The 26,017-nt window shown below is 45.2% G+C and overlaps 1 protein-coding gene across 4 annotated transcripts in view; it reads right to left on the bottom strand.

Annotated features, from left to right (window-relative positions):
- Nucleotides 1-26,017, bottom strand: part of LOC133411945 (zinc finger protein 521) — a 122,839-nt gene that overhangs the window by 19,896 nt on the left and 76,926 nt on the right. For all 4 annotated transcript variants that reach the window (XM_061694815.1, XM_061694813.1, XM_061694814.1 and 1 more), the window contains exon 6: nucleotides 3,049-3,180. In XM_061694815.1, the coding sequence (XP_061550799.1) occupies nucleotides 3,049-3,180 (132 nt within the window). The remainder of the gene's footprint in view (nucleotides 1-3,048; nucleotides 3,181-26,017) is intronic.

Raw genomic sequence — 26,017 nt, 5'->3', positions numbered from 1 at the left:
TCTTCTAACCTCCGCATTGTTGCTTCCACCTCATAACAAATGCGGAGGCTGTTCTGCAGCCAAACAAGTCTAGAGACGATTTTTACAACTTTTTCCATTTTAACGTGCAAGCAACCGTACACACGGGAGTAGCCGAGCCTCACTTCGAGGCCATGTGATGACAGCGGTTAGCACCTCTGCCTTACAGTTCTGAGGTTCTTGGTTTGAATATCGGCTCCATGCCTCCTGTGTGGGAGTTTGTTTTCTGAAATCTTGCGCTGTTACGTTCATTGAAGACTCTAACCTGTCCAAAGGTGTGCCGCCTTGGACTGTGAATGAGACACACTCTATTCCAGGAAATACGGTAATTAAAATTCTTGCATTTGTGACATTGCGGCGGATTTGCATGGCATGCTGTACTTGTTCAAATTCCAAATGCGTACACACATGCACACGTGCGCGCTGCTTTCATCAGGCAGACTTTCTTCTGTTTTGGTTGTCTTAAGCGCATATTCCCAACCGCAATTTCCCGCGCAGGCCTGCCTGCCTGGTTGGCTGGCTGGCTGGCTGGCTGCGGCTCCTAAGGGTGCAGGCAGACACTTCTAGCTGCAGGCTCCCCCACTTCTGAAACCTGTCAAATGTGTCCTGGGAGAGTCAGCCTCGCTCTCATCATCCAGGGGCTTGTGGACCTCTCTCTCTCTCTCTCTCTCTCTCTTTCTCCAGTTACCCTTCCTCCTCCTCCGCGTCTTCCGCACTTTCATCTCACATCCAAACTTGCCGGTTGCAACCTTCTCAGCCTCCTCCCAAGTTTTATTTATTTATTTTTGGGTCTCCTTTTCTCCTCTATTTTGTCGTCTGACTGACTTTGATGCACACTTCCAAGCCAGTCGCTTTTTGGGGTGGGATTTGTCCAATTTTTTTCCCGCTCGGTGATGTCAGAGAATGAGAGCCCGCTCGGACCTCCCAAAATAAAACGTGAGCATGCCATCGGCTTCCAAATCAGAGTATCACTCGATTGAGTAGAGCTCATAGAGGCTCGTCCCTCACACTTCCACTTGCACTTCTCCTCGTTATGGTCACCAGTTAATCGCAAATGGAAGGAAGGCGTTGCGTCCAAGCGACTGTTGCCAACTTGGACTTTGTCGCTGGAATTAGCGACCTTTCCGACCCCTCAAGAGAAAACATTTGAAACAAAGTGAAGCGCAACAAAACTAGCAACTCTTTGTGGTGTTATTAGAGACTTGTGATGTTAAATACATGTATATCATTTATTTATACAAATATGATATCATACATGTAAACATGAACGAAGCCTAAACACCATCTGTCATCTTTGGTGGCATCGAGTGTTAAAAAGAAGAAGACATTGTTGACAGTTAAAGTTCCGACAGGTGCTTTGAAATGGTCTTCTTCCCCATTCACCCGAGGGAGGAGGAATTGCTTTTACCCGATTTGCCGAATGCGGAAGTAGATTGTGCATGTACCGGATTTTAGATGTTACCAAAGCAGCATGTAGGCAAACAAGTCTCTGAGGTATTGCAGCTTAATTCACATTATAAAGATTAAGCCTACCATGACCATTGCAATGATGCAATGGTCAAACTTGTGAGCATTCAAGGACAATCTCGGAGGCCTTCCGGGCCAGCTGTCTGTCGACTCTGTGACCACTGTCCTGAGGGTCTGCACCATTCAATCCCCCCCCCCCCCCCCCCCCCAGTACCCCCCACCCTCTCTCTCTTTCTGGTGCGCTGTGATCGATATGGACGCGGAGGGAGAGCAGGGTGACGAGGGGGGGGGACCTGTCCGTCAAAGCCGACAGAGGAAAATGAAGGCTCAGAAGAAGGAGGCATGCGCTGTATATTAAATGCTCACATCAGCCAGGGAGGGAGGGATGGGCATATATCAATAAAAGGAGCGATAAAGCCAGAATAGGGACTGAGGAGAAGAGGAGAGTGGATGAAGACGTAAAAAAAGGGAGCTAATGATGTTAATTGATGTATCAAGTGTGTTGGGCAAAGAGAAGGAAATGAGCTGAGAACTTCCAAAGTGCAAAAGAAGACTAAAGAGCTGAGGCGGGCAAATAACAGTGAAGAGCCCAAGTTAACGACTTTGCAGATTTCATTATGGAGATAGTTAACCCTGTTGACACTGAAGGAGGGCGCTCTCCTCTCGAGAGGAGCGCGCTCCTTCCACCTCCACGCGCGGAGACAGATGAGATCATTACAGCTATCAGCGCCACTGCCATCCACAATTAGCACCCCCCACTCCCCCGCCCGAACGCCACCTACTCTTCCGCCGCTCGCCTCGCGATGTCCCCCTCCCCCTCTCGCTTCCCGACACTTGCCGAGGCCGCGATAGCGGAAGCCGATTGGACCCAATCGACTGCTCTCCGCTTTAGTCCACCCGCCTGCTCTGACCTTTCCCAACTCACTCGGAGCCCATTTACATTTTAACACTCACGAGCGAGACGGCTCGGAGACGAGACGTTTATTGGGAATCGAAATGCTGACGAGGATGCAAAACTACACAGGACTAAGTTTGCATTGCAAGTTGAACGGTAACTGCACTGGACAAACTGTGTGCCACAGTCACAAAAACACGAATTTCGATTTTTAATTACTTCATTTAGATTTGAGAAAAAAAGGTGACATGCATGTGTAATTTGACGGCTTGGTGATGAAGCGCTGCCTCCAAGAATGAAAACACAACCAGTTTTCTTGTTTTTTTCTGTCTTTACAGGCGCTCGCTTTTTTTTCTTCAGCTAGGCTGCAACCTGCCGCAAGTGGTAGCCACTCGCCTCGGTGTTTTTTTTTTTTTTTTTACGTGTTTACAGGTGTTGTTTAGGCAAATTTAGGCAAATGTGGGTTTCAATACTTTTCTAAATCGTCTATTCCGATGTAGACCATGTGTTCGTTCCCCCCCCGCCCCCTATCTATGCTGCAATGATGAATATCCAAATTATCCCACCTAAGAGCTTTGCACTCTGTTCACAACTTTCCGAACTCTGATATTACAGACATTTAAGAGTGTTCCATTTAGACCTTTTTCCACTTTCGTCAAGAGACACACCTGTGAAGCACACAGGACACTTGAAGGTTCCGCCCATCCCCTCGAAGCTGTGCTCGATCAGATGGCACTGAAGCTTGGCCGGCGAGTCGAACGACTGACTGCACAGTTTGCATTCGTGGTTCAAGCCCTCTTCTGCAAGACAACAAAACAAACACAAGGATGAGACACAACGCATGAATAACTCACAAACTGAATTTCATTTGAGAACGTTCAAGCCAATATTTGTGATGCTCATGACTCAAAATAATAAAACAATGCACAACTGACTGAAAATAACAGAATGTTAAATGACTTAAGTATCCACAAGAAAAAAAATTGACAAATGTTCACCTGAAAACATTTTGATGATCAAATTCCAGCTGATAAGTGGAAAAAAAAAAAAGCTAAAGCTACGAATGCCACCAAATCTCATCTCACGGAGACCAGCACATCTCTCGTTTACAGCCTGGATGACATCTTGGCCCAGAAAAGCACAGACGCCCCATTTATCCTCTCTGCTTTCCCACATTGGAATAAAGCAATATGCCACTTGGCTTAAATCATTTAGACGAACTCCACACATTCATTTTCCAGCACAAAAAATCTTGCCGAGTCAGCCGTGTGCAGAACGACCCATCTCCAGCATGTCAATAAAAGGCCGACATCTTCCGCTATGGGGCCAGACTGCTTCTCGATGAAACTCCCGCTGGTCAGCTATTGCCACAAGGAGGATGGATACACCAGGGACGCAACTTTAGGGTTTATCCAAGGTCTGTGCAACCCAGGGACCGGCATACTGTTTAGCGCTGATAGCAGTAGAATTGGATTTGCGTTCACACGTACAATTATGAATGCAAGGTACATGCAAATCAAGTCTGGCAGAGGAGCTATAAGGAAGGAAATTTTGGCATGTGTTTTAGATACTGTACCTTGTCAAAAAAAAAAAGAAACAAATATTTATTTTAATCACCACTTTATTTGTTGCCTAGATTACCCCCAAATTACTTGTTTTTTAAGGTTTTGGATGGATGAGAGCAACCAAAGGAGAAAAACAATAGATTTTGTGTCTATGTTCTTCATTTTTTAAATTAAATGTAAAAGTTAAATGAAAAACGGTTAATCTTCATCCAGTTCCTTTATTTCTTCGTAAATTAAGGATAACCATATTTAACACATACCGAGAAACAAACTTTCAAACTCACATTCACACCTATGGACAGTTTAGCGTACTCAATGAAGCGAACGTGCACGTTTTTAGAATGTGGGAGGACGCCAGAGTATTTGTAGAAAATCAACGCAGGCATAACCAGTTGTCCACTCTCCTGTCAATAATAAGATGGCAAGCTAACAGCCAAAGCCGCTGCATGACTGTGTACACAGTTTCCTGCGATTGGCTGGCGACCAGTTCAGGGTGTACCCCTCTTCTCGCTCGAAGACAGCTGGGATAGGCTCCAGCACCCGCGCGACCCTAGTGAGGATAAGCGGGACGGAAAATGGATGGATGAATCACAGTTTGAAAATAGAAAAAAGGTTGTTTTCGGTAGCCCGCTTGACGGATGAGGTAGACGATGGTTTTGAAAGTTTCCATTTAATAATAGATGGATTGTGCAGCATGACATGAGAAGCTACCGTGTTGCTAACGGGCTGCGCGGCTGCAAAAAGGTAGGCCAATCACAGTTTGAAATGGGGAAAAAGTGTTGTTTGCTGCAGCTCGCGCATTTGACAGATGAGCTAGCGCAGCCTAAATATAGGCGTGAGTGGAGCAGCCGGCATCTGCCGAAGCAGGAGGAGGAAGAGGAGGAGGGCAGCGCCAGCTCAGCCAGCCAGTCGGCACGAGCACGGCTTCCCTCTTTGATCATCATTCACTTGGCTCGTGTGTGTGTGTGTGTGTGTGCGTGTTGGGGAGTACGCTGAGGTCAAGCGTGCTGCAGGGTTCACTCATCTCTGCCGCCACCATATGCGCAGCCCCTCGCTTGACCCCGGCGCACAACGCGCTCCCGTCGGACCTGCTGCCCCGCTTCATTACGCGGAAACCTGCGCACCTGCCCGACTGACCCGTGTGTGTGTGTGCGCGTGTGTGCCGGAGTTGCGAGAATGCAGCAAAGAATGCAGCGAAGAATGCAGCGTCTTTGAAGACAAACGTCACATCCATGTCATAATGCTGCGCTTCCTCCCTGTGAACTAATCCGAAAATGGAGTAAGTTTCGTTACCCCGGGCCCTTCCATTTGTAGGTTTATTTTTAAAAAGGGTTATATAATTTGTATTACATAAAGTAAATAAACAGCTGGGTGCTGTTGTTTCAGCGCAAACAGTAAGAAATATAGTGGAACCACGAGAGCTCGTTGAACGCACCTGAGGTTGGACAGTTCAGAATACAGTGAACCCCCACATTTTTGTGGTTCCACATCTAAGAATTCACATATTCGCCGATGTTTTTAGGGACATATCCTCTGTTATTTGCTGAAACCCCCCCCCCCCGCTCCCACACACCTATTTCCTGCTTTTGTGCTCAGGCCAAAACAATAAAAGTATTGCATTGCCGCCATCGTGGTGCTGAGCTACTATGTTGAAGTGAGTTGAGGAGCTTCATTGACACAAAAGTTGTGCTTTTGTTGGCATCTTGTTGAATCTTCGAGCCAAGGAGCTTCATTTAGGCAAACTGTGCACTTTCTAAACCTATTTGGGGGTGGGGGCATCAATCGCTCGTATATTTTCGTGATTGGTGGCCGGGCTCGGTCACTATTCCTGCGAATTGTGGGGGTTCACCGTATGATCAGAAATTTTAGGGAAACGCGGGCAGCACAGTGCCATGGCGGTATAGAAATTGGATGGACGGGTGTTTCAGAAGCCTCCAAAACCATAACCAAGATGGTTGTTGTTGCCTTTTCAGGCTGAATGAAACCTGACAACTCGCAAATGTGTTTATAATGCCTGTGGACTGAGCCTGAGTGAGAGCCTGAGGAGCAAGTTAACTAGATTAACTGGATCTTCCCCTTCTCTCTTTTGGGGCTGAAGTCACTTCCTGTCCCTCCCCTCCCTCCCTATCAGTGGTACCCATGGTTGCATGGTGGCGCCGCGCAGACTCAGCATACAGTCCCAAGTCCACGGGAAGCCGTCAGCATCATCCTCCCACTCTCTGTTCGGGAGTCCCTGGAGTGTTGTGGGCTGCCATCACCGTTTTCCTGCGCACTGCCAAGAAAATCCTTTAGATGACGACTTCTCCCGGGCCTGATCCCTCTAAGCATCTCTGACACCAGAAAAGTAAGCCCATCTGCATATCCACGTGGCCTCGCCTTCCTGGCGCTCATGCGTTATGTATTTCACAGCTCCTTAAAACACAAATGGCTAATATCCCTCCCATGCGGGGGGACAAGAAGTTGGAGAAAGAAAGAATTGTCTTTATGTCTCCTCGCTGTTTACTTTTTTTCATCCAGGCTGAAGTTCATGTGCCGTTGAAGGTTGTTTGGGGAGCTGGAGCTCGCCGCTCTCAGGCCTGCATGGTTTAGTAAATCCTTTATGTAACAGGACAGGAGTTGCTGCATAGTCAATTCTGGAAGGCTAACATGGAAGTTGAATTCTTCTGTGAATTCAATAGACACGTCTTTATTTTGCTTGGGAACGGATCAACTGACAGTGAGTAAAGAAGACTAAAGTAACTAAAGATGTTCCAGTTAATAATTAAGTACACGCAGCGCAACTAATTAAAGACTCTCATATGCTTCCAACACCACAGATCAGACCACCGATGCTCTACTGAGCTAATTCAGCTGAGGGGCACCTTGTGTTTGTGAATACTCATTTATAATTCTCTAAACAGTAAATACCCTAACCAGAATACTAACCCCGAACCAAAACAGAAACCATTAAAAAAAACAAGACAATCGTAACATTACTACCCTAACCAGAGCCCTAACTGAGCCAAAACCAAACCCAAATGTGCCAACCCCAACACCGGAGCCCAAGCCCTGAACCCCACTCCCTATCAAAACCCTAACCACCTAACCAAAATGCTAACCCTAACATAATATTAAAAGTGCTAACCCAAACATTTGAACCTAAATCCCAACTCTTAACATCATAACCCTAATCAAAACTCTAATCCTAATCAAATCCCCTGCCCCAACGTGGTCACCGAAAAACCCGAACTAAAACTGTGAGACCCTAAACACCAAACCAAACAACCTAACCCAAACCAAAATCAGAACACACCAACAATAACCAAAACTTGAACACCCCGACCACAACCCTAACTCCAATGTGCTCGCCGAAACACCATAACCCATACCAAAACCCTAAGCCAAACCCTCAGATCCTAACCCTAACAAAACCCTAACCCAAACTCTGACGCAACTCCTGGCTTTTATTGATGCTAAAGAGTGGACAGCCATGGGTTTACTTTGGGTGTAGATGTCTCGAAGGCAATTTCAAGCTTGTAAACTGCGGCTGTCATATCAGAACTTGACAGTATTCATTTAATAAAAAGATTTTCTTGATGAAAAGGATCTGCCCTCGACTTGCTTCATCAAAAAACAATGCCTTATTAGTCAAGAAATAACTACTGTATTGGGCTCTTGTTCTATTTGTTATTTTGAATGTAAGAGAACGATTTTCCAGTTACCCTCGAAGTTCCAGACTTTTCCAAACAGTTTCACCTTTCTGACGCATCAGCTTATTGCTCTTATTTTCGGAATCACTTGGTGTTGGGAGTCAAGATGGATTTATGCTAATCGCTGCTGTGTTGTTCTCTAAACAATGCCAATGCGGCTCACCCAAATGATATTAAGGACATCAATCAAGGCACTATTTTGCCGAAAGTAATGAGTAAACAAGGGAGGGAGACAATTGGGAATATTTAGTAGGCAGCAGTGGGTTGTTTTGACGGCACCCTAGAAATTAAAAGAGGTCTAATCGAACAAAACAGGTCAATGAGATTCCCAGCATTTCAAATACCAAACCTCTCCCTGCCATCCTGTGTATGAGCAATTTCACCTTTAGCTAGTTTACTTTCCGGCCCACCATCTGTCTCATAATTTCCTGCCTGATATAGGAGTTCTCAATTAATAAGGCTGGAAGATTTGGGTTTTGCTGGTTTTTCTGCTGTATTCGCAGGCCTCTATGGGATTGCACGGTAGCACAGTCGACAGTTTCAGGCCTGTAAACAGTTGGTGGGTTTACTTTTCTCTTCTCTCCGCGGGATCTATCCATTAACAGATAATGGGGGGAAAATCAGAGTGATTAAGGCCCAGGGAATTATGGGTGAATACAAATTGACTCCACCTCTGTGTGATGTGCTCTCCTGAGGTAGAGACACTGCTCATAGAAACAAACTAATTTCTGAAGTCCTACAGGGCCCATTAAGACTCGAGGAAAGCGGAAGATTGGGGGGGAAGGAAGATGCTGGGTGGGAGCGCAAAGGGATATACCCCCTCGGGACCAAAGCTGATTGGAGAACGTGGGCCGGAGGGGAACATTGCTAATATCTATTTCCTGCTTGCACAGTCAGGAGAGGACAGAGGGAAGCGTGTGCAAAACATGGCAATGAAAGAAGAAGATTAAATCGAGCTACCTTGAAGTCCCCCCTCTCTCCCCTCCGCATTCGATCAGTGAATGAATGTATCAGACAAATAGAAAAGGAAATCATAGCAATCTAAAAAAACTCCAAGTGGAAGCTCTGCTGCGTTTTGCCGGTGGGGAAGTGGGCATGTAAAAGAAATCTTTAGTGCGTGTGAAGGAGAAGCGGAAGCGAAGCGAGGTACCAAAGCCCTCATGTCAGGGCCCCGGGTTCATTGCATGCTTGATGCTGTGTTCTCCAGAGGGAGAAGGGAGGGTGAAGCTTTGACACGCCAGGGGTGGAGACACCCTCGCACAGCAAGCGCAAAGAATTCTGGGGTAACACGTCTCCAGAAGAATGTCAGCTCTGATGCGTGGCGGCTCGTTGGAGGTGCTAATCAGAGCAGAGCCGGGCTCCCGCTAAGATCAGTCCACGTTTGCCGGGCCGCAGCGTTTCCCAAAGTACAAGACCATGCCCGAGATGACACTTTTCCAGTGTCGACATAAACATGCGTAACGCCTGAATGGATGTTACAAAAGCTTTTAGACCACTGGAACAGCTTTTGGATTTACACATTTTGACAAAAACAGAGGACTTTCTCCTTTCTAATCAAATGAATAAATGTATTTGTAAATGTAATATGAGTTTCTTCAGAAAAAGTAGAACTAATTTGTTTTTACAAAAGCACATAACAATCCGGGCGCCACGACGCACAACTGGTTAGCACATCTGCCTCACAGAGGCAGATGGAGAAAACCCACGTGCCTGCGTGGGTTTTCTCCAGGTACTCCGGTTTCCTTCTACATCCCAAAAACATGCATGGTAGTTTAACCGAAGACTCTAAATTGCCCGTAGCTATGAACGTGAGTGCGTATGGTTGTTTGTTTATGTGTTCAGCTGGGATAGGCTCCGGCATGTTCTGCGACCGTAGCGAGGATAATCGGTACAGAAAATGGATGGATTGTCATAACAATCCAAGCACTTTCAACATCAATCCTAAAGTACATCAGTACACTACAACAGTAGTATATTTATATGTAACACGGTAGGTTCAGAGGCCCACTGATGACAAACATTGAGAAACAAATGTTTCATGGCCAGCAAAGTACAGATTGAGGTGTGAGTCTAAGTGAGTCTTTTTCAAGCGAGTGTAAAAAGTTAATTACTGGCTCATGCCTGTCTTTTGTGTCTCGCGAGCCCCACTGCAGCATTGTCAGGCTGAGGTATGCGGCTCCACTGGCTCTGTGGTCCACACAAAGGATCAGGGAAGGGGGAGCGTTGCAGAGAAGCCCCTTGGCTGGGCTCGCCGCTCGGAACTCTGTACAATTAGCCAGCCCCTACGTTCTGCCGGCTTATAATTATCAGTGCTTGCCTTAATTGACTCCCCTAGCATGCTGCAGAGGGACCCCTCCCCTTCCCCCAGCACCACCAAGACCACTTTCCCCCCCTCTTGCTCCACGCAGGCCGCCAAAAGCCACGCCGGGATCTCCGAAGTCATTTAGGAAAGCGCTCATATTTTCGGCAGGAAAAAAAGAGGGGAACATTTGGCGGCAGAGTATTCATCATCAGGTGTCTAGAGGTTTTCCTTAATAGAAAAGCTGAGTCCCACTGAGTGCGCTCCGTGTAGCGGCCAGCCACGCATGCTCAGGACCAGCAAGCTGCCGTTCGCAGCGGGCCGCGAGACATTTGCATAATTTTATATAACACAAGCGCCCGCACTGGAAATTTAATACACCTCAGCAAATACCAGACAGGCGTTTTGCATAATTCTTTTCTCTCATTCTCTACCTTGCTTCCTCACACCGCATGTTTCTCTCCTTGTCTTGTCTCACTGCCACTCTCCCATCGCCCTCCCCTCCGATCCCACCGCCGAGCTTGCGCTCTCTCGTCGCCCCACGCTGCGGCTCTCGCTCGGAGAGGGGGAAGTTCATTACCTCAGCTAAATCAGAATTAGTCCCTTCATTTTGACGGGGCGAACTTCATTAGAAAGGCCCTTCCTTAATCCAGACGGGAGAACTGATGAATCTACATGGGGGCAATCATTTGCTTCACACAGCACATTCAGCCACTTCCTCCCCAGTGCTCCATTGCCTTCTTTTTTCTTTTGTCTGTATACACTTAGCATCACATTTTTATTGGATCGACAGCAAAAGACGGAGAAAGCCAAACACCTGCATATAATTAACTCATGGCAGGGTGTAGAGGATGACTTATGCTGCATGGAATGTCCCGTCTCCCCAACAGGCTTCGGGGGCCTCTGGAGGAGCCGCAATGGATTTGGCCGATGCTCAAGCACAGGCAGGCTGAGTGACCAAAGGGTCTGAGGTAACCGCTGAGACCGTTTTACAATGCCATCACAAATGCTGCATTTTGGGGAGGGGGGATATAGCCCGCCTCAAAAGCCTCCAGGTGAAAATGAACAAAAACAACAACCTGGAGAGTCGTGGCATCTCACATTGGATGATTCTCACAAGTCAGTGGGTTTTTGGTTCTCATTTTATTTTCCCTTCAAATTCCAAATCTTTCCAAAAAGAAGAAATTATTTCGAGATCAAAGCGCCTGTCTTACATTGATTTGATTAATTAAGGAGCGAAGGAAGAAGATGAAAAAAGTTATAAGCAGCTCCACTCCTCGCCAGTGTGAGACCCCCTGCTTGGAACCAGGCAACAAAGTTTGACATTCATGTTGTCGACAGTGTGTATGCTTTGTCAGGCCTATGTGTGACATACTAAAACTGTGTGTACTAAATTTAGGTCATGGGAGTCAAAACAATACAAATCTTAAATCTATGTGTTGGCATAACATCCAGACACCTTCGCATGTGGCCTGGCGAACCTGGAGGTTGGAACAACATTCATGTTAAAACATGATAAAATAAATTTTGGAAATAATAAAATGCCAATCACACAAATGGTGATCTTATTTGAGGAGCTCCGTAAATCTCATTTAATTTGATCCTTTATATTGTACATCATTAATAAAGTCGGGCTACGTGGATTCGCCCCGAATAGGACCTCTAACCTGTCGTGACATTGTACGTTTTCCTTGTAGGATGTCAGAAATGTCTCAGTTTTCACGAAAGCAGCATTTCCCAAGTAGCAAATCACATGACTGCTGTGAGGGAGTGGGGGGGAAAAAAAAGGTTTTTGTTTTATCAGGTTGAAATCCAGTGACTGTCTTCCACGAGGTGCGTACGCCGTCGTTTTCAGGCAACTCAAGCTTTCAAAGACATTTATCCTGATTTTCTTTCGGAGCTAGACAGAGGGAGGAGATGGGAATAAGGACAGACGGCCCCTGACTGCCACAGCACCAAGTCTGGTGTCAAACAGATGTGCAGCTTGGCAGCTCTCTCCTTCAAAACAGAGAGCCCGTGGATTTTAGGGATGTGTCGACTCCGTCTTCCCGCCCCCTTTTCACCGCTCCCCCGACAGTCCCAACTCCCCACACCGGGCCCCTGCAGTCGCCGAGTCCTCGTCACCTCCACGCAGGAGTCTCCTGACTTGTAATCTCGTGGCTCGCCCGTGAAGCTCCCTCGTCATTACCCCCTACTTTCGCGGCTGATGGCTAAATTGGAATGGCGCACCCTGCTGGTGCCGAGAGCTCTGAGCGCACAGCGGGTACTCGCGCGGCAAAAAGGCGGCCCTCTCTCTCGCGTGCTACCTTACATAGGGCCGACGTTCACGCTGGCTGCGAGCTGCAATATGCATGTCCTGGCGCACGCTGGGAGTAAAAGGCACGACCACGCAAAAACGCTTCTGGCAAAATCACAACCTCATGAACATACATACTCTTCACATGCAAGTTATCCTTTGCATGTGTTACCCATTATCTGAAAGCATTATCAATGAGTAAACATTGAGGGCACTTCCACTGCAGTCATTCTGGCAGAGTCAATTAGTAAATAGTAAAAGACACAATAGCGATGACAGTAATCAGGGCTCCATTTCATTGAGGTTACACACCGGGACGTTCTTGTAACTCTGTTGTTCAAATGTTTTTTTAGCATTAACTGTGTGTATTTTTAAGATTATAGGTAACTTTGTCCCGCCAGTTCCTCACAAAGGTTCCGTGCTACTTTTCCCGTATACATACACATATTTATACAAATGTGTAAGTCACCAGTGATACTGTAGTATCACGGAATTACATGAGCAAGGCTAATGTAGGAACATTTATTCACGGTCTTTTAAAATACAACAAATAGAAAAGTTTCTACTGTGTGTAACTTGGGCTACAACAACAAAAGCCCATTCTATAAGGCATACATTACAGTATATACTGTATATACAGTACACAGTGGACCCCTGCTGGACCACTGGGGGGGCAATATAGGGAAGAAAATGGCAAAATTGAAAAACAAAAATTGGAAGAAGATTGGGGAAACAAATATATATTTTTTTTAATTGGAAAAAAAACAAAAAACAGTGAATAGGTAAATCCCCAGATCCGCAGGTGCCCAACCGTTCTGGTAGGACGTCTCTGAAGTTCAAGGCCAAAACCAAACAACATCAATCTGTCTTTTCTGCCAATGCAGTCAATGCTGGGAAGTGCACGTGAACACTCGAGTACACCCTAAAATTGCAGCGATGTCCTGAAATAGTTGTTTGGATCTGAAGGGGCTAAAGATCAGTGCAGAGGAAACAACTGAGGGCCATTTGTCAAAGGCAAGGGGGGGGGGGGGAGCGGAGGGACCCAGAGACGTGACATACATTTCATTGCACTTAAACCAACTGCGGGCTTAAGTGCCAGGCCTGGATTTTACAATGGCGTCTCCAAGGATGGAGCGAGTTGAGGTTCAAGGGATGTTTTTTTTTCTTCTTCCACGCAGACTACAATGGCAAGGTGGACAAAAGCAGACGGCCACAGTAATTACTTGGGGACGGCTAGGAACAATTCCCTTCTGCTTAAAGCTCAATTAGGTGGTGTTGTCGCTCTCGTGAACAGAGATGCACCAAATTATAATAATATACAATCTCCAAACACAATTAGAGGGCTATAATTATGACTTCACAAAATACAGCACTCTACAAAAGTCTTCCGTCGTTTCTCGTTTTTACACAGAGTCCAGCAACGCAGAAAATTGCCACTTCCTGAAAAAAACCCACGGCCAGTGACTGATGTAATGTAGTATGTCGGACAGCGACATTCCTTTCAATACAACAGGGCGAAAGAAGTGAGAGTGGAACTTCACACCCCTGTCCCAGCATTCCCTTTCCAAGCGCCATACAGTCTCTGTCACAGCGCCGATAATACCTCGGATTGCCGAGTATTAAAATATCAGAGCGTCAGTTGTGTTTATATAGAGCAGCGAAAAAGATTGCTGGCTTTAGGAGGCTGTGTAAAGCAGGGTAGTGTATACATATACTGACAATCAGGCAAAAATGAGCATCCCCTCCGCCCCCCCATTATCCCCCACCCCATCCAGCAATGGCCTGATTAACGAATGTCTCAAAAAGATTATCCCGAATGTTTGTCCTGTTAAGAGTAATCTATCCTCCGCGATTTACTTGGAAAATGTTTGGGCAAACGTCAACTACTACTTTTTCTTCTTCTTTGCAATTTAGGGCACCATGCTGCCCTCACAGGCCACTCTTGGTACTACACACGAGGACACACCATCGTGGGTGGATATATGGTTATGTGTATGGTGTGCTGTGTTGGTCATCTCGAGTACACCTTAAATTATAAGAGCAGAAAGACACTTGTGTACATATTGTATGTGTGGGGTCTGTGAAGTTTTAAAATGTGGTTAAAATGTTAAAAATCGGTATGTGCGCGCCGCTTTGCTCTCTGTCAAAAATCTAATAAAAACCCAAGACTTGCATTGTACAGTAAATATTCTTTTGATTAAAATCTCAAGAAAAAAATCCCCTCCCCTCCCTCCTTCTTTTGTGTTCACGGCCATTTAATTTTCCAGCCATAAACACAAACTTAGGTGGGCCTGAGATGAGGCAAGGAGGAAGCAGTACTTAGGCCAGACTGGCCCACAGTGATATTTCCAGCAAGAGCTCTCCTGGCCTCGTGGAGAGAATACTTGTCCATTAAGACTGTCAGATGAAGCTCTCAGAAAATGAGAGGCAGTATGTCTGGAGAGGTCTGCAGGGAGCATGCTCGGGCGAGTTGCGGGGTTAAGGGGTGGGGGGTGTGGTTGAGGGGTATGCAGCACGCTTGTGCGGCATTCACAGGTTACCAAAATCTGCGGCTTGACTTAGCTACAGTGCATCCGCAGCAGCGTCATCACACTATTGAAATTATAACCTACTTTGCTCTACAAAGAAATGTCTATTCAATCCCCTGGAGTATCATTAAAAGGGGTATGGAATTACAATGCACTATTATTACAGCTCGCAAGGGGGGAGACCTCAGTCATTAAGCCTCTAAGATGTTGCCTGTTTTGATGATTTTTATCCGCTCTGTTCCCTTACAAAAGTGACAAATTCTTGCTATTTTGTTGCCAATCTCCTTGCGCTTGTCATGTGTATCGAAAGATCACAAAAAAATACAAAAAAAAAAAAAAAAAAAGCCTTCAAACGCATGTGTGATGCGTCTTGAAAATTCACCAGACGTAGATCCATTCCCCAATTGCGTTTGCGGGATTAAGTCGCGGAAGAGACGTCTCGCATTTCTTAACCGGTGGCTGCGTCTCACATCAGAGCGGATGCGAGTGGAGCATGCTGGTATTGTCCAGGGGAGGGAACCCTCGCTCGAACCGTCAGCGCCTCACCAAGTGGGACAGAGATGATTAAAACACACGACGGCGGTGACTGACAGACTCCCCGGCGCTTCAAGGAGATGACAGACCGCTCCTCTAATTTTAACTACAACGCAGAGCTCCTCTGTCAAAACCACAGAAAACAGCCACACTGAAATGCTTAAGTGCAATAAAAGTGATAACAGAGAAAAGAAATAAGTAAAAAAAAAAAAAAAAAAAAAACTCAGCTAGAACAATAGCAGGAAGGGAGTGCAAGAAGGTGGTTGTGGTGAGCGGGGAGAAGGCGTTAGTGTCCCGCCGGCGCGCACAAACAGCTGAAACCTGTGAGCTTGTGACAACACCTTCAAACATTTCTGTTACTTTCACAGAAATATCTGATGCTGATGCTCCAGTGTGATGCTTCCGCTGCATCCTCGACCCAGCGCAAAAAAAAAAAAAAAAAAAGAAAAAATCTGACTACATTTGACATTTTTTAGAGCAGGGTTGTGGAGGCGGGAGGAAGGAAAGTGAGAGGTGGGAGGGGAAGTGCAAAATAAGGAGCGAGCTGCATTTACACTGCAGGTCCAAGTGCACAATTCCGATTTCGTGCCAATATCATTTATAAAGTCAACTTAATTCACTCGAAAAGTCAACTCAATTTTCCCCGTTGACATGAATGGAAATTCCATGAATCTGTTCCAGCCTAAAACCACCGCCATTTTTGATTATGTATTTTTAATGTCAATCAGTCTGAGTGCAGTGAAAATAGACTTTTATTGTCAATTACCAGCTCAAAAAGGTTTAGCGTCACTTGTCTTTATCAACGGCTTGTCTTTTTACAACGGTCAACAAAGGCCCAAAATCTCTACGCCAATATCAGGTTTCCATCGAAAAGATGATTTTTGCTCGACTTCTGTCAGAATTGATCCACATTGGACTGAGTCCCGAGTTATAATTTCCTGCATTTTTTTCCTCTTTACGCTGCCATGACCCAATATCTGAATTGTAGCACTTGAACCATGTGCCTCAGTCTGAAAATGTTCCTTCACTGAGGGCGGGTGGGCTGAGAGCTTTTCTTTTTATTGTCATGTTATACGGAGGGAGCAGAGGGTTGCGTACTAAATGATTCACAGAAAACCAGAATCTTTTACATCGGCGTCAGCAATTCAGCCAGGCGCCCTTGTGGGGGAATTCTTTTTGTGTGTTTTTATTGAAGTCTGTGCCGAGTGCGCCCAAAAGCTCTGACAGGGGGCCCCCGAGGGCGCTTGTCTCCACCTTCAAATCATAAGATGGAGTGAAGAAACTCCCTCTGTGCTCTCAATTATACCGCTCGACACCCCACCAACTCCACACACACACACACACACACACACACACACACTCTCACTCCTACACACATGCACGTAAGCCTGCCCTCCCCAGAAAAATAAAACAATGTAGAAAAGTCTGGAGTAATGCAGTCCCAGTGGAGGGCGCCAGCATCACTTTGCTGCTGGATGAGCTGACAGGTTCCCTTTAAGACAGGTCCATTCCCTGCAGGTCTCTCACACTGGGTACCACAATGTGACAGTTAAGGCCTCTTTATACTCCCGCGCTCGCGAGGCCGACAACGCCAGCATTGCATCACGTGACCGACGCATTGGCCCGCGCGGCCCCTCTGCGTCACTTGACGCGCACACGGCAAAAATTGTTGCCGCGCGTAGAATGCCGCGGAGATCATCTCTCGTGATTGGTCCGTTTTAGTCCCATGCTGTGATGACATCATCATTGGTTCAACATGCCGCCGCCTTCTTGATCGATTTTACAGTATAATTAAAAGTATCATCTGGTCATCTCGGTCAATTTGTTCTAGTAGACACTGTTCCACGGTCGCCATTGTTGTTGCTTTTTACTGTCTTATAAGGTGCGTGGTAAAGCAGGGAACACACATACCGATTTTGAACATCTTAAGCACATTTGAAAATGTGAAAGACGGTGTTGAGAAAATCGCCAAGTAGTTTTATAGTTAGCGGTGTACTTGACACAGCACACCACACACAAGTATATCGCCAAGTATCAAAACTGATCTGTGAGCAGCAGCATGGTGGCATAGGGCCTCCAGACTGCCGGAACATGCGAAGAAGAAGAAAGAGTAGAAGTAGAAGTAGCTAGCCTAACAGTTAACTTACCTGTCTTATCTTTTGCACCTGCAATGTCATAACATCGCAGCTGCAAAACCTTTCCATTTGGATTGGGGTGAATGAGTGACAGGGTATACAAACAAAATTCCAAAAGATAAGAAATACGCTGAAAAATACAGATTTGTTGAAACAGTTTGCCGTCTTAAACAGTTTTAGGTTCAGGAGTTGAATTTTTGTTTAAACCATAACTGTCTTCAAGTGTAAGGTCAGTTGTTCAAGTGTAAAGTTCACTTTTTGTGAGTGAGCATGCAGGTGCTGGGAAGGAGCAGAAGGGAGGTGTGGGTGTAGCCAAAGGATTGGTGTCATTTCATAGACGGGCACAGCTGTACAAACACGCATATCAAGGAATTTCTGCCTGCTTGATGGAATTGACTTTGCATGAATGGCCTCTATTTTCCGCAGGCCAAAATGAACCATTTTCCACATGTCTCGATGAAGATGACAAGCCTCATATGAGTGCAAATGCAACATTAGTTTGGAGTAAATCCAAATGTGAAATGTTGGCTTCTCTGGCTGCCTTTGCCGAAGACCTCATCCAAGTCCTGCTGCCTGCCTGACCTGTCAAAAGCATCCTCATCCTTCCCAAAATGCCCAAAAAACATAAAGCAGCCACCGCTGGCAGGGTCGGGGGGGCAGCTGCCCCGGTGCCTGGACTCCGGTGGGCCTTCGGAAACGGTAGAAAAGGCCAGTGAGTGAAAGCAAATCTTTTCAAAGTGAAATCTCCAGCTGATGGCTTAGAGCTCCACACCTCACAGTTTGCTTCTCTTGCTGCTGTCAGATGCTCGGACTGAGCCATTTGGAAGGATTAGGGGAAAAAAGCAGAGGAGGAAAACTGGACGGTGGCACAGGGCCTGAGTGATGTCTCTAAGACCCCTCAGAGCGCGATAAACCTTTTAACCTTGACGCTCCCCCTGTGGTGACCCCTGACCTCTGGCTCTGTGCCACAGATTCGACGATGCGGGACAGTGAACGCACCTCCACTTCTGAGGCCAAAAATCCAGCACAGTTCATCTACCTGTCCTGATCATGTGGCCTTTGAAATCAAATCATTCCCTGCATTTACAAAATCTGAAACATAATAGCATAGCTCGGAGAGCTTTACAATATAACCTTCAACAATGTCTTTTTTTTTTTTTTTTTAAAACATGACTTTTTACAGTGTGGATTATACATTGTAAAAGAACAAGAATCCGTTGCAGTTTGAATTTAGTTTGTACTTCCTCCTCCACACCGAGATGAAATGATTTACAGTATACAGGCTCAAATATATACATCAAAATCTTTCAGTTAGTGTCGTGGAAGTTTTTAGAATGTCTTTCAGCTGGTAGTTTCTCTTTGCTAGCGTAATTAATTATCAGTTTATTTTTGAAAGGGGACAATGCAATTTCATAAAACACATGAAGTACACATGGTTAAAAAAGCCAGAATTAGCCAGAAGGCGAGTTTTCATCTGTAGTCCCCTGGCCATGATGTAAAAAAGCAGTAGAATACATCTACAAGACAATATAATACAGGATATATAATCAAACTATTCTATTAAGAGAGAATAAAACCATAATAGTAGAAAGCATTTGTTTGACAGCACTTATTGGATCGACCAATACTCAGTGACAGTGTCTTTATTGCTGTGGTACTAGATTGTCACCAACTATCAGTGACAAATTTCTTGTATTTGTTTTTTTTTAATTCTGCCTCCCTGCCACGAACTGATGACAACTGGAACACCAGTGGCAGTTGGCATGGACTGAAAAAGAAGACCCAAAATGGAAATTTGCATTTGACCACATTGATGAGCCTAACTGCCTTCTGGACAAATGTTTCATGGTCAGAGAAGGTTTGAGCAGAATGACAAGAAACATATTTGGAGGGGTCGAGGTGAGACTTCCAATCCGAAAAACACTGGAACGAACTGTGAAGCATGATGGTGGTAGTGTCGTACTCTCAGACTAGAAAGAGGACTACTTACAATTATTCAAATTCATTTCAAATCAAGAGCTAGATGGCCGTATAATGCTAATTATAAAAAAAGTCATACCCCATTACCTATTCAAATGTGTAATCTGCATCCACATTGAAACAGCCACTGAAGAAATAAATGCCTGATGCCAAAGTGTGCATATTATTAGCAGAGGCACAATGACACATCCATGTTTTCCACTCCACAACGGGCACCGGCTCCAAGGTCGCGCCAGTCCATGCCAGTCATTCCGCGGATCCATTTTCCCTCCCCAGGCGGGCTTCCTCCCCCGTGTTGTTGGCCCAGTGATTCAGTGCCTTGCATTAAGAGCAATTCACCTGCCTCCGGCATCCCAGCGGCACAGCTCCCCCGGGGAAACCAGGTGGAGCATAAAAAAGTTCCACATATGGTAAAGTCAAGCTGCTCGGAGGCTGCCGAGTGTCTGCTGTGGGGATACAGGCTCCTAAAAGGCCCAGCTGGTACTTGGAAAAGAGCTTGTGCATTACTACACCTCCGTGTCTGTTTGGGCTCCCCTTTGGAAAGTGTTGGCCGGCGCACATGACCAGCCATTTTAGATTCCTCCCTCTACCCGGCCTCATCCCTCGCTCCCTCTCGCTTTCCAATTGGTTCTGTATCCAATTGAACATTTGGTCCTCCACTGCTGGTTAATCAAATTCCTCCATCTGGCCCCCTTGGTCCCAATGGAACTCAAAAGGTGCAGCCTGAGCCAGGGTCCAAGCGCATTTTGGGGGGGGGGGGGGGCAGAAAGGAGGGGGATGGAGACAAGGACTGCCTATCTAACTTGCACAGCCCAGTCAACTCGATCAGGTAGTGTGCACGAGGCCAGGCCTGGTCGTTTTGGGTAAACAGGAACAGCTTGGGACTAAGTACCAGAAGCCTGCTGTTCTTATCCAGCTCTGGGATGGCGGAGGGATCATATGACAGTAGGAGGGTTTTATGAGCTAATACCTCCACATACACTGCAGAATACAGAATTGAGTTGGGCCTAAATACTGCTCCCGACAACAGATGGGAAGTAGCAATGTTATTTAATTCCCACAGCAGTAGAGGGCGCTGCTTTTCGGTGGGGCGGAAATACCGAGCACCAAAGAATTGCAGCAATGGATTAAATTGTGACATCTTGTGCCAATTTTGAATTCACGATAAATAAAGCTGGCTCAATCAAATAACACGCACAGCAACACGCTATGGCTATTTATTAGTAATGTTACTTTTGGTTTCATTTGACTAAAGGGCAAAATATTTCTGGCTAAAATGCATGCGCGCAGATGTTCAAACCATGGAATGAAGATATTTGCGTTAAAACTAGTTGTAGCCTCCTTCCGGCTATTCATATGAGTTCAGGCCTAATTGCTAGAAAAACAATTATTTTGTCTCCATGACTCTGGAGGGTTAGGGTTAACCGCATGCAACAATGCATAGGAGCTCAGAAGCAGGGCAACAGAAAACAAAACAAAACAAGACAAAAGAGAACCTTTTTCAAGTTTGTTCTTAGGCCCGCCGCACAACGTGTGACGCGGACGACGCCGACTTGGACCAGATCATAGCAAAAAAATATATATAAATAATGACAGTTGGCGACTCACACTCGCACATTGAGAGATTTTAGACACCCTGAACGGCAATCCTGTATAGGCTTTTGAGGCTGCACATACAGTATATTGTACTTTAGCACTTTTATTGAATCATAAAAAAGGGTCACAGTCAAGGAAGAAGCAAAGTGCTACCGAAAGAGGCCGTGGGTGAAAATAAACCGAGAGTGGGGATATGTTGAGAGGCTCAGCTCCGCTCCCATTCACTTAAATGAAGTCGGCGCGGTATGTACATCGCATCACATCATTTTGGCAACAGAGACTGCAAGTTTTTGCCATTTCATCCACAGATACATTATAAATGATAAATATAGTTAACAAGTATTGTTGTAAAACACAACATATGCATACTTTATATATAGTATTTTTATGGCTTGGCCGCAGCGTGGCGGCTGGCTGGCCATTACTATCTTAAAACCCGGAAAAGTAATTTTTGCGTTTTTTTAGTTTAAGTAGTAGTAGTAGTAAGTTTTTGTGCATCGTGATTGGCTGTAATACTGCTAGTTTCGACATCACGTGACTACGATTTCAATTTTGAAATGCCGCAAAACCAGTGGCCGAGTGATGGGCCACTCATGAAAAGAGTTGCTGAACCCCGCACACTGTGCGAGAGTTCAGTCGAGTTTGGCCGCATCAACTGGGTGTGCGGCAGGCTTTATGCCAATGATGTGAGTTCAGGCCAAAATATTGCTAGGTAAAACCAGTACTTAGTTTTATTGACCCTTGAGGGCGCCGTTCTTTGAGTAAAATGCATCAGAGCGTGGAAACGAGCCACGGAATGAAGACATTGGGTTTTTGTATTCTTATGCCGCTTGCTTGAGTGCAAAGTAGCAGTGCATCAGTAACTAAGCATCGTCTAAGCCTGCACTCTGATCAAAAGAGATATGTTAAGATATCACACAAAGCCGGCAGGGATCTTTCTATCCCCTTGAGTATGTGTGCTGCCTTCACAAAATATCTCCTTAACTACAACCCCAATTCCAATGAAGTTGGGACGTTGTGTTAAACATAAATAAAAACTAAATACAATGATTTGCAAATCATGCTCAACTAATATTTAATTGAATACACTACAAAGAAAATATATTTAATGTTCAAACTGATAAACTTGATTGTTTTTAGCAAATAATCATTAACTTAGAATTTTATGGGTGCAACACGTTCCAAAAAAGCTGGGACAGGGTCATGTTTACCACTGTGTTGCATCACCTTTTCTTTTAACAACATTCAATAAACGTTTGGGAACTGAGGACACTAATTGTTGAAGCTTTGTAGGTGGAATTCTTTCCCATTCTTGCTCGATGTACAGCTTCAGCTGTTCAACAGTCCGGGGTCTCCGTTGTCGTATTTTACGCTTCATAATGCGGCACACATTTTCAATGGGAGACAGGTCTGAACGGCAGGCAGGCCAGTCTCGTACCCGCACTCTTTTACTACGAAGCCACGCTGTTGTAACACGTGCAGAATGTGGTTTGTCATTGTCTTGCTGAAATAAGCAGGGGCATCCATGAAAACTGTTCACCTGTGGGATGTTCCAAGCAGGTGTTTGATGAGCATTCCTCAACTTTCTCAGTCTTTTTTGCCACCTGTCCCGGTTGTTTTGGAATGTGTTAGAGCCATAAAATTCAAAGTTAATGATTATTTGCTAAAAACAATAAAGTTGATCATTTTGAACATTAAATATCTTGTCTTTGCAGTGTAATCAATTAAATATAGGTTGAACATGATTTGCAAAATCATTGTATCCTGTTTCTAACACAACGTCCCAACGTCATTAGAATTGCCGTTGTACATATTTATCAAAAAGAGACTGTATTATGATTTTAAGTGCAGCCACCTCCATAAAAACGCTTACATTGCGCTTGTGAGTCATCTAGGTTTACTCTTTAATTCGGGAGGAGCTGATGGAAGGTCAATAGGAAGCGAAACACAAACCGTCTCAATAGTGCTCGCTGTGCCTGTCCATAGCATGTACTGTGCGATTCCAATTCGTCTCCAACGATCCTCTCCCTTGCCATGTGGCAAAACATGCGTCAATAATTAAACTGCTTTTACGTAACAGGCTACAAGAACACAATGCAATTTGCTCTCCATATTTCATTGGGCCTTTATGAAAGCACATGAGAGAGTGTAATTAATCAAACCACTGGAATATGTGAACGGCAATTTCCACTTAATGGCACTTACAGGGATTGGGTCCCTTAAGCACCCTGTTCTGTCTACCAAACGAGCGGGATTCATTTTCATCTTCGTAGTTCAGAGGATAAAACCTGGCGTGGATGTTAACCAGCACCCGCTTGACATCAGAGTGTCTGCAACAATGCTCCGTGAGGCTATGAATTCATGTCCAAAAATCTCATTGTTTGCCATCTTTTAAGTGATTTTTGCCGTGACCTCAAAAGCAGAGCGCCTGATCCGTCTTGATTCGACCACAGGATGCTAACCGCTACCCAGCCAGGGACAGGAAAAGGATCATTCACTGCTTTTAGTGGCTTTTTTGGTAAGAAGATGGGCTTCGTCTAAATGGCACCCATGTCCCGAAAAGTTTTTTTTCTTTCTCTCTCTCGCTCTCTCTCCCCTACTTCCATCTGCCTCTCCAAAGACTTGTCTAAGTGCAGCATCTTGTTTCAGTAATTCAGCCAGGACGGAGACAGAGGAGAGAGGAACGTCATCGATTTAACTCTCATTTGGTTCCTCCTAGACTTGCTCGAAGACATCTATTGGACTACTGGACAGGACTGTGTTATAAGACAGTGTCGTTGCATCTACAGTCAACGCTGCACGGATGTTTTCACTTACAGTATTGGCATTTCAAACAAAACAGACAAACTGCCATTTTAAGAACGGTGGTCAGCAATCAATTCACTGCTCTTTTCTTCGGTCTGTCCATGCATCTATAAGCCTGTCCATTTCATCCAACAATGCATTCTTCACTTGCGGGAGAGTAAGTACAGGTCAGAAGTCAGTCATTGACATCTGTAAGAAACTCAGTATCTTTAGGGAGAAGGACTCGATACACTCTGTGACGGACTGGCCCGAAGAATAAACGGGCCTTCGGATTTTGGAGCAAATGACTCTCGTCTCATCCCGCTGCCTTTCAGACACCCGAGCTGAGCTGAGCTCATCAGCTGAGTTTGTGGTAGGTCTGGCTGCCATCTTGGCTTCCTGTTGGGCCCACTTAGCATCTCCTCTGCATTGGCGCCCTTTAGGGCTCCTAATAATTCATTTTGCTCCGACTCGAAGGCGGCCTGCTAAATTCTTAATAACAGTCAGAAACTCTCAGGCTGACCTTCCATTCATTAGCATCTTATTGAGATATTCTTTAGCACAAAACCAATTAGAAATGCAACACAGCTACCTGCAGATCTTGGTGTGCAATATTTTCAAAATAGAGGCCAATCCCTGACACCATTAGGAGAGGCAAGTGAAATCCAAACAAGACAAATCTATGTATTGTTTATCACCTCCTCGGGCTTTTTACCCAGAGACCAAAATATGAGAGGGAGGGGGACGAGGTCATTATAATTAAATTACCATTCACTTCTCTATCCGAGTCAGAACGTGCTAAGACACGTGACAGCAAATCCATAGTAACTTTTTATATTGCATTAGCATAACACCCAAAAGAGCTAAACTTTATTCGATTCCATTTGATTGCAAGAGAGCGATTCACCAGTTCACTTGTCTGTTTTTCGGCCTTGTGACGGCTCTTGCTAAAGATGCGCATTCCCAAAAATAAAGCATCAGGAGACGCGAGAGATTATCTGGAGGGTTTCGTGTTCTGTTGATGCAATAACTTTTATTATGCTCACATTAATTTCTGATGATTCTGATCTGATGTAAATTGCACGTTTAGCATTTTGGTATACATAAATTATGTCACACACCGACCATGAATCCATCCTGCTAAGATACTGCTGACCAAACATTCAAAACTCTCCACTTTTAAACTCCAACTAAAATTGGCCCAAAAAATCCAAAGACAAACCAGCAAGTGTCCGCTATCATTGATAGCCTCGATATTATTAAGAGGACAGCATTATTCACTGAAAAACTCAGTGAACAAAATTTGTGTTTTCATTGCTGCAAGCAGCAATGAACAGCGCCTTGCGCCCCCTTTTTCATGGAGAAGCCTCAAAATGATCCTCAAACCTTGACGCCATATTCCCTCTACATTAGATGACGTAGCCATAGGATACCTGCCTCCAACTGGGGCTTATTTGGACCAATTCCCGAGTCGGAGCGCTGGAATTCCCCCAAAATGGCAACCTCCAACTAAAGTGGACGATTTCCTGTTTAATTTTGTTCATGGCTCCTTGAGGCTTTTTCGTCTTGTTATGACAGACATGTCCATCAAATTAAGCGCCACTTGGTGAAATTGGTGGCGGGGGCTCATTTTGATTAACTTTCCAGGGATGCTGCTTGCTACTGACTGAGTTGATGAGTAAGAACAGACACGGTGTAGGCATCGTAACAATAATAATAATCCCACAAAAATAATCAATGTATTGTTGTACATATCCTTGATCAAAACAAATATTGATATAGTTCTAGATAAGATTGGGGGTACCTAATGTAGTGTATATCTCCTATAGCCTTGAATCATCTCATTGTAAGCAATCTACCAAAGGATATGAGCAATGTTGGCAACTTGGCACCTTCCTATGGGCACTGAAAATGAGAAAACGAGAGGGAATGTGAAACAGTGTTAGAGCAGGAGGGCTTCTCGCCAATGTCTTCGGTCGGGCAAACGCATAGCATGGAAAGTGGAATACATCCACCAAATAAATAAGAACAAGACGGCAAAATGGAGGGAACGAGAGAAAGGAAAGAAAGATCTGTGATTTTTCCCCTCTCTCCATTCCCCCGCGAGACCTCCCTTGATGCCAAGCATTCATCATTCAGCCTCTAATATCAGTTATTCTGTGGCTCCTCTGCTTACAGCAGAATTAATTTCTGCTTTAATTACTCTCATCGGCGGAATGCTGATGAAGGAG

The sequence above is a fragment of the Phycodurus eques genome, chromosome 13 (genome assembly GCF_024500275.1).
Source record: "Phycodurus eques isolate BA_2022a chromosome 13, UOR_Pequ_1.1, whole genome shotgun sequence".
In the NCBI taxonomy this organism is placed as follows: Eukaryota; Metazoa; Chordata; class Actinopteri; order Syngnathiformes; family Syngnathidae; genus Phycodurus; species Phycodurus eques.
The sequence above is the reverse complement of the archived record's forward strand: the minus strand, read 5'-3'. Positions and strand labels throughout refer to the sequence as shown.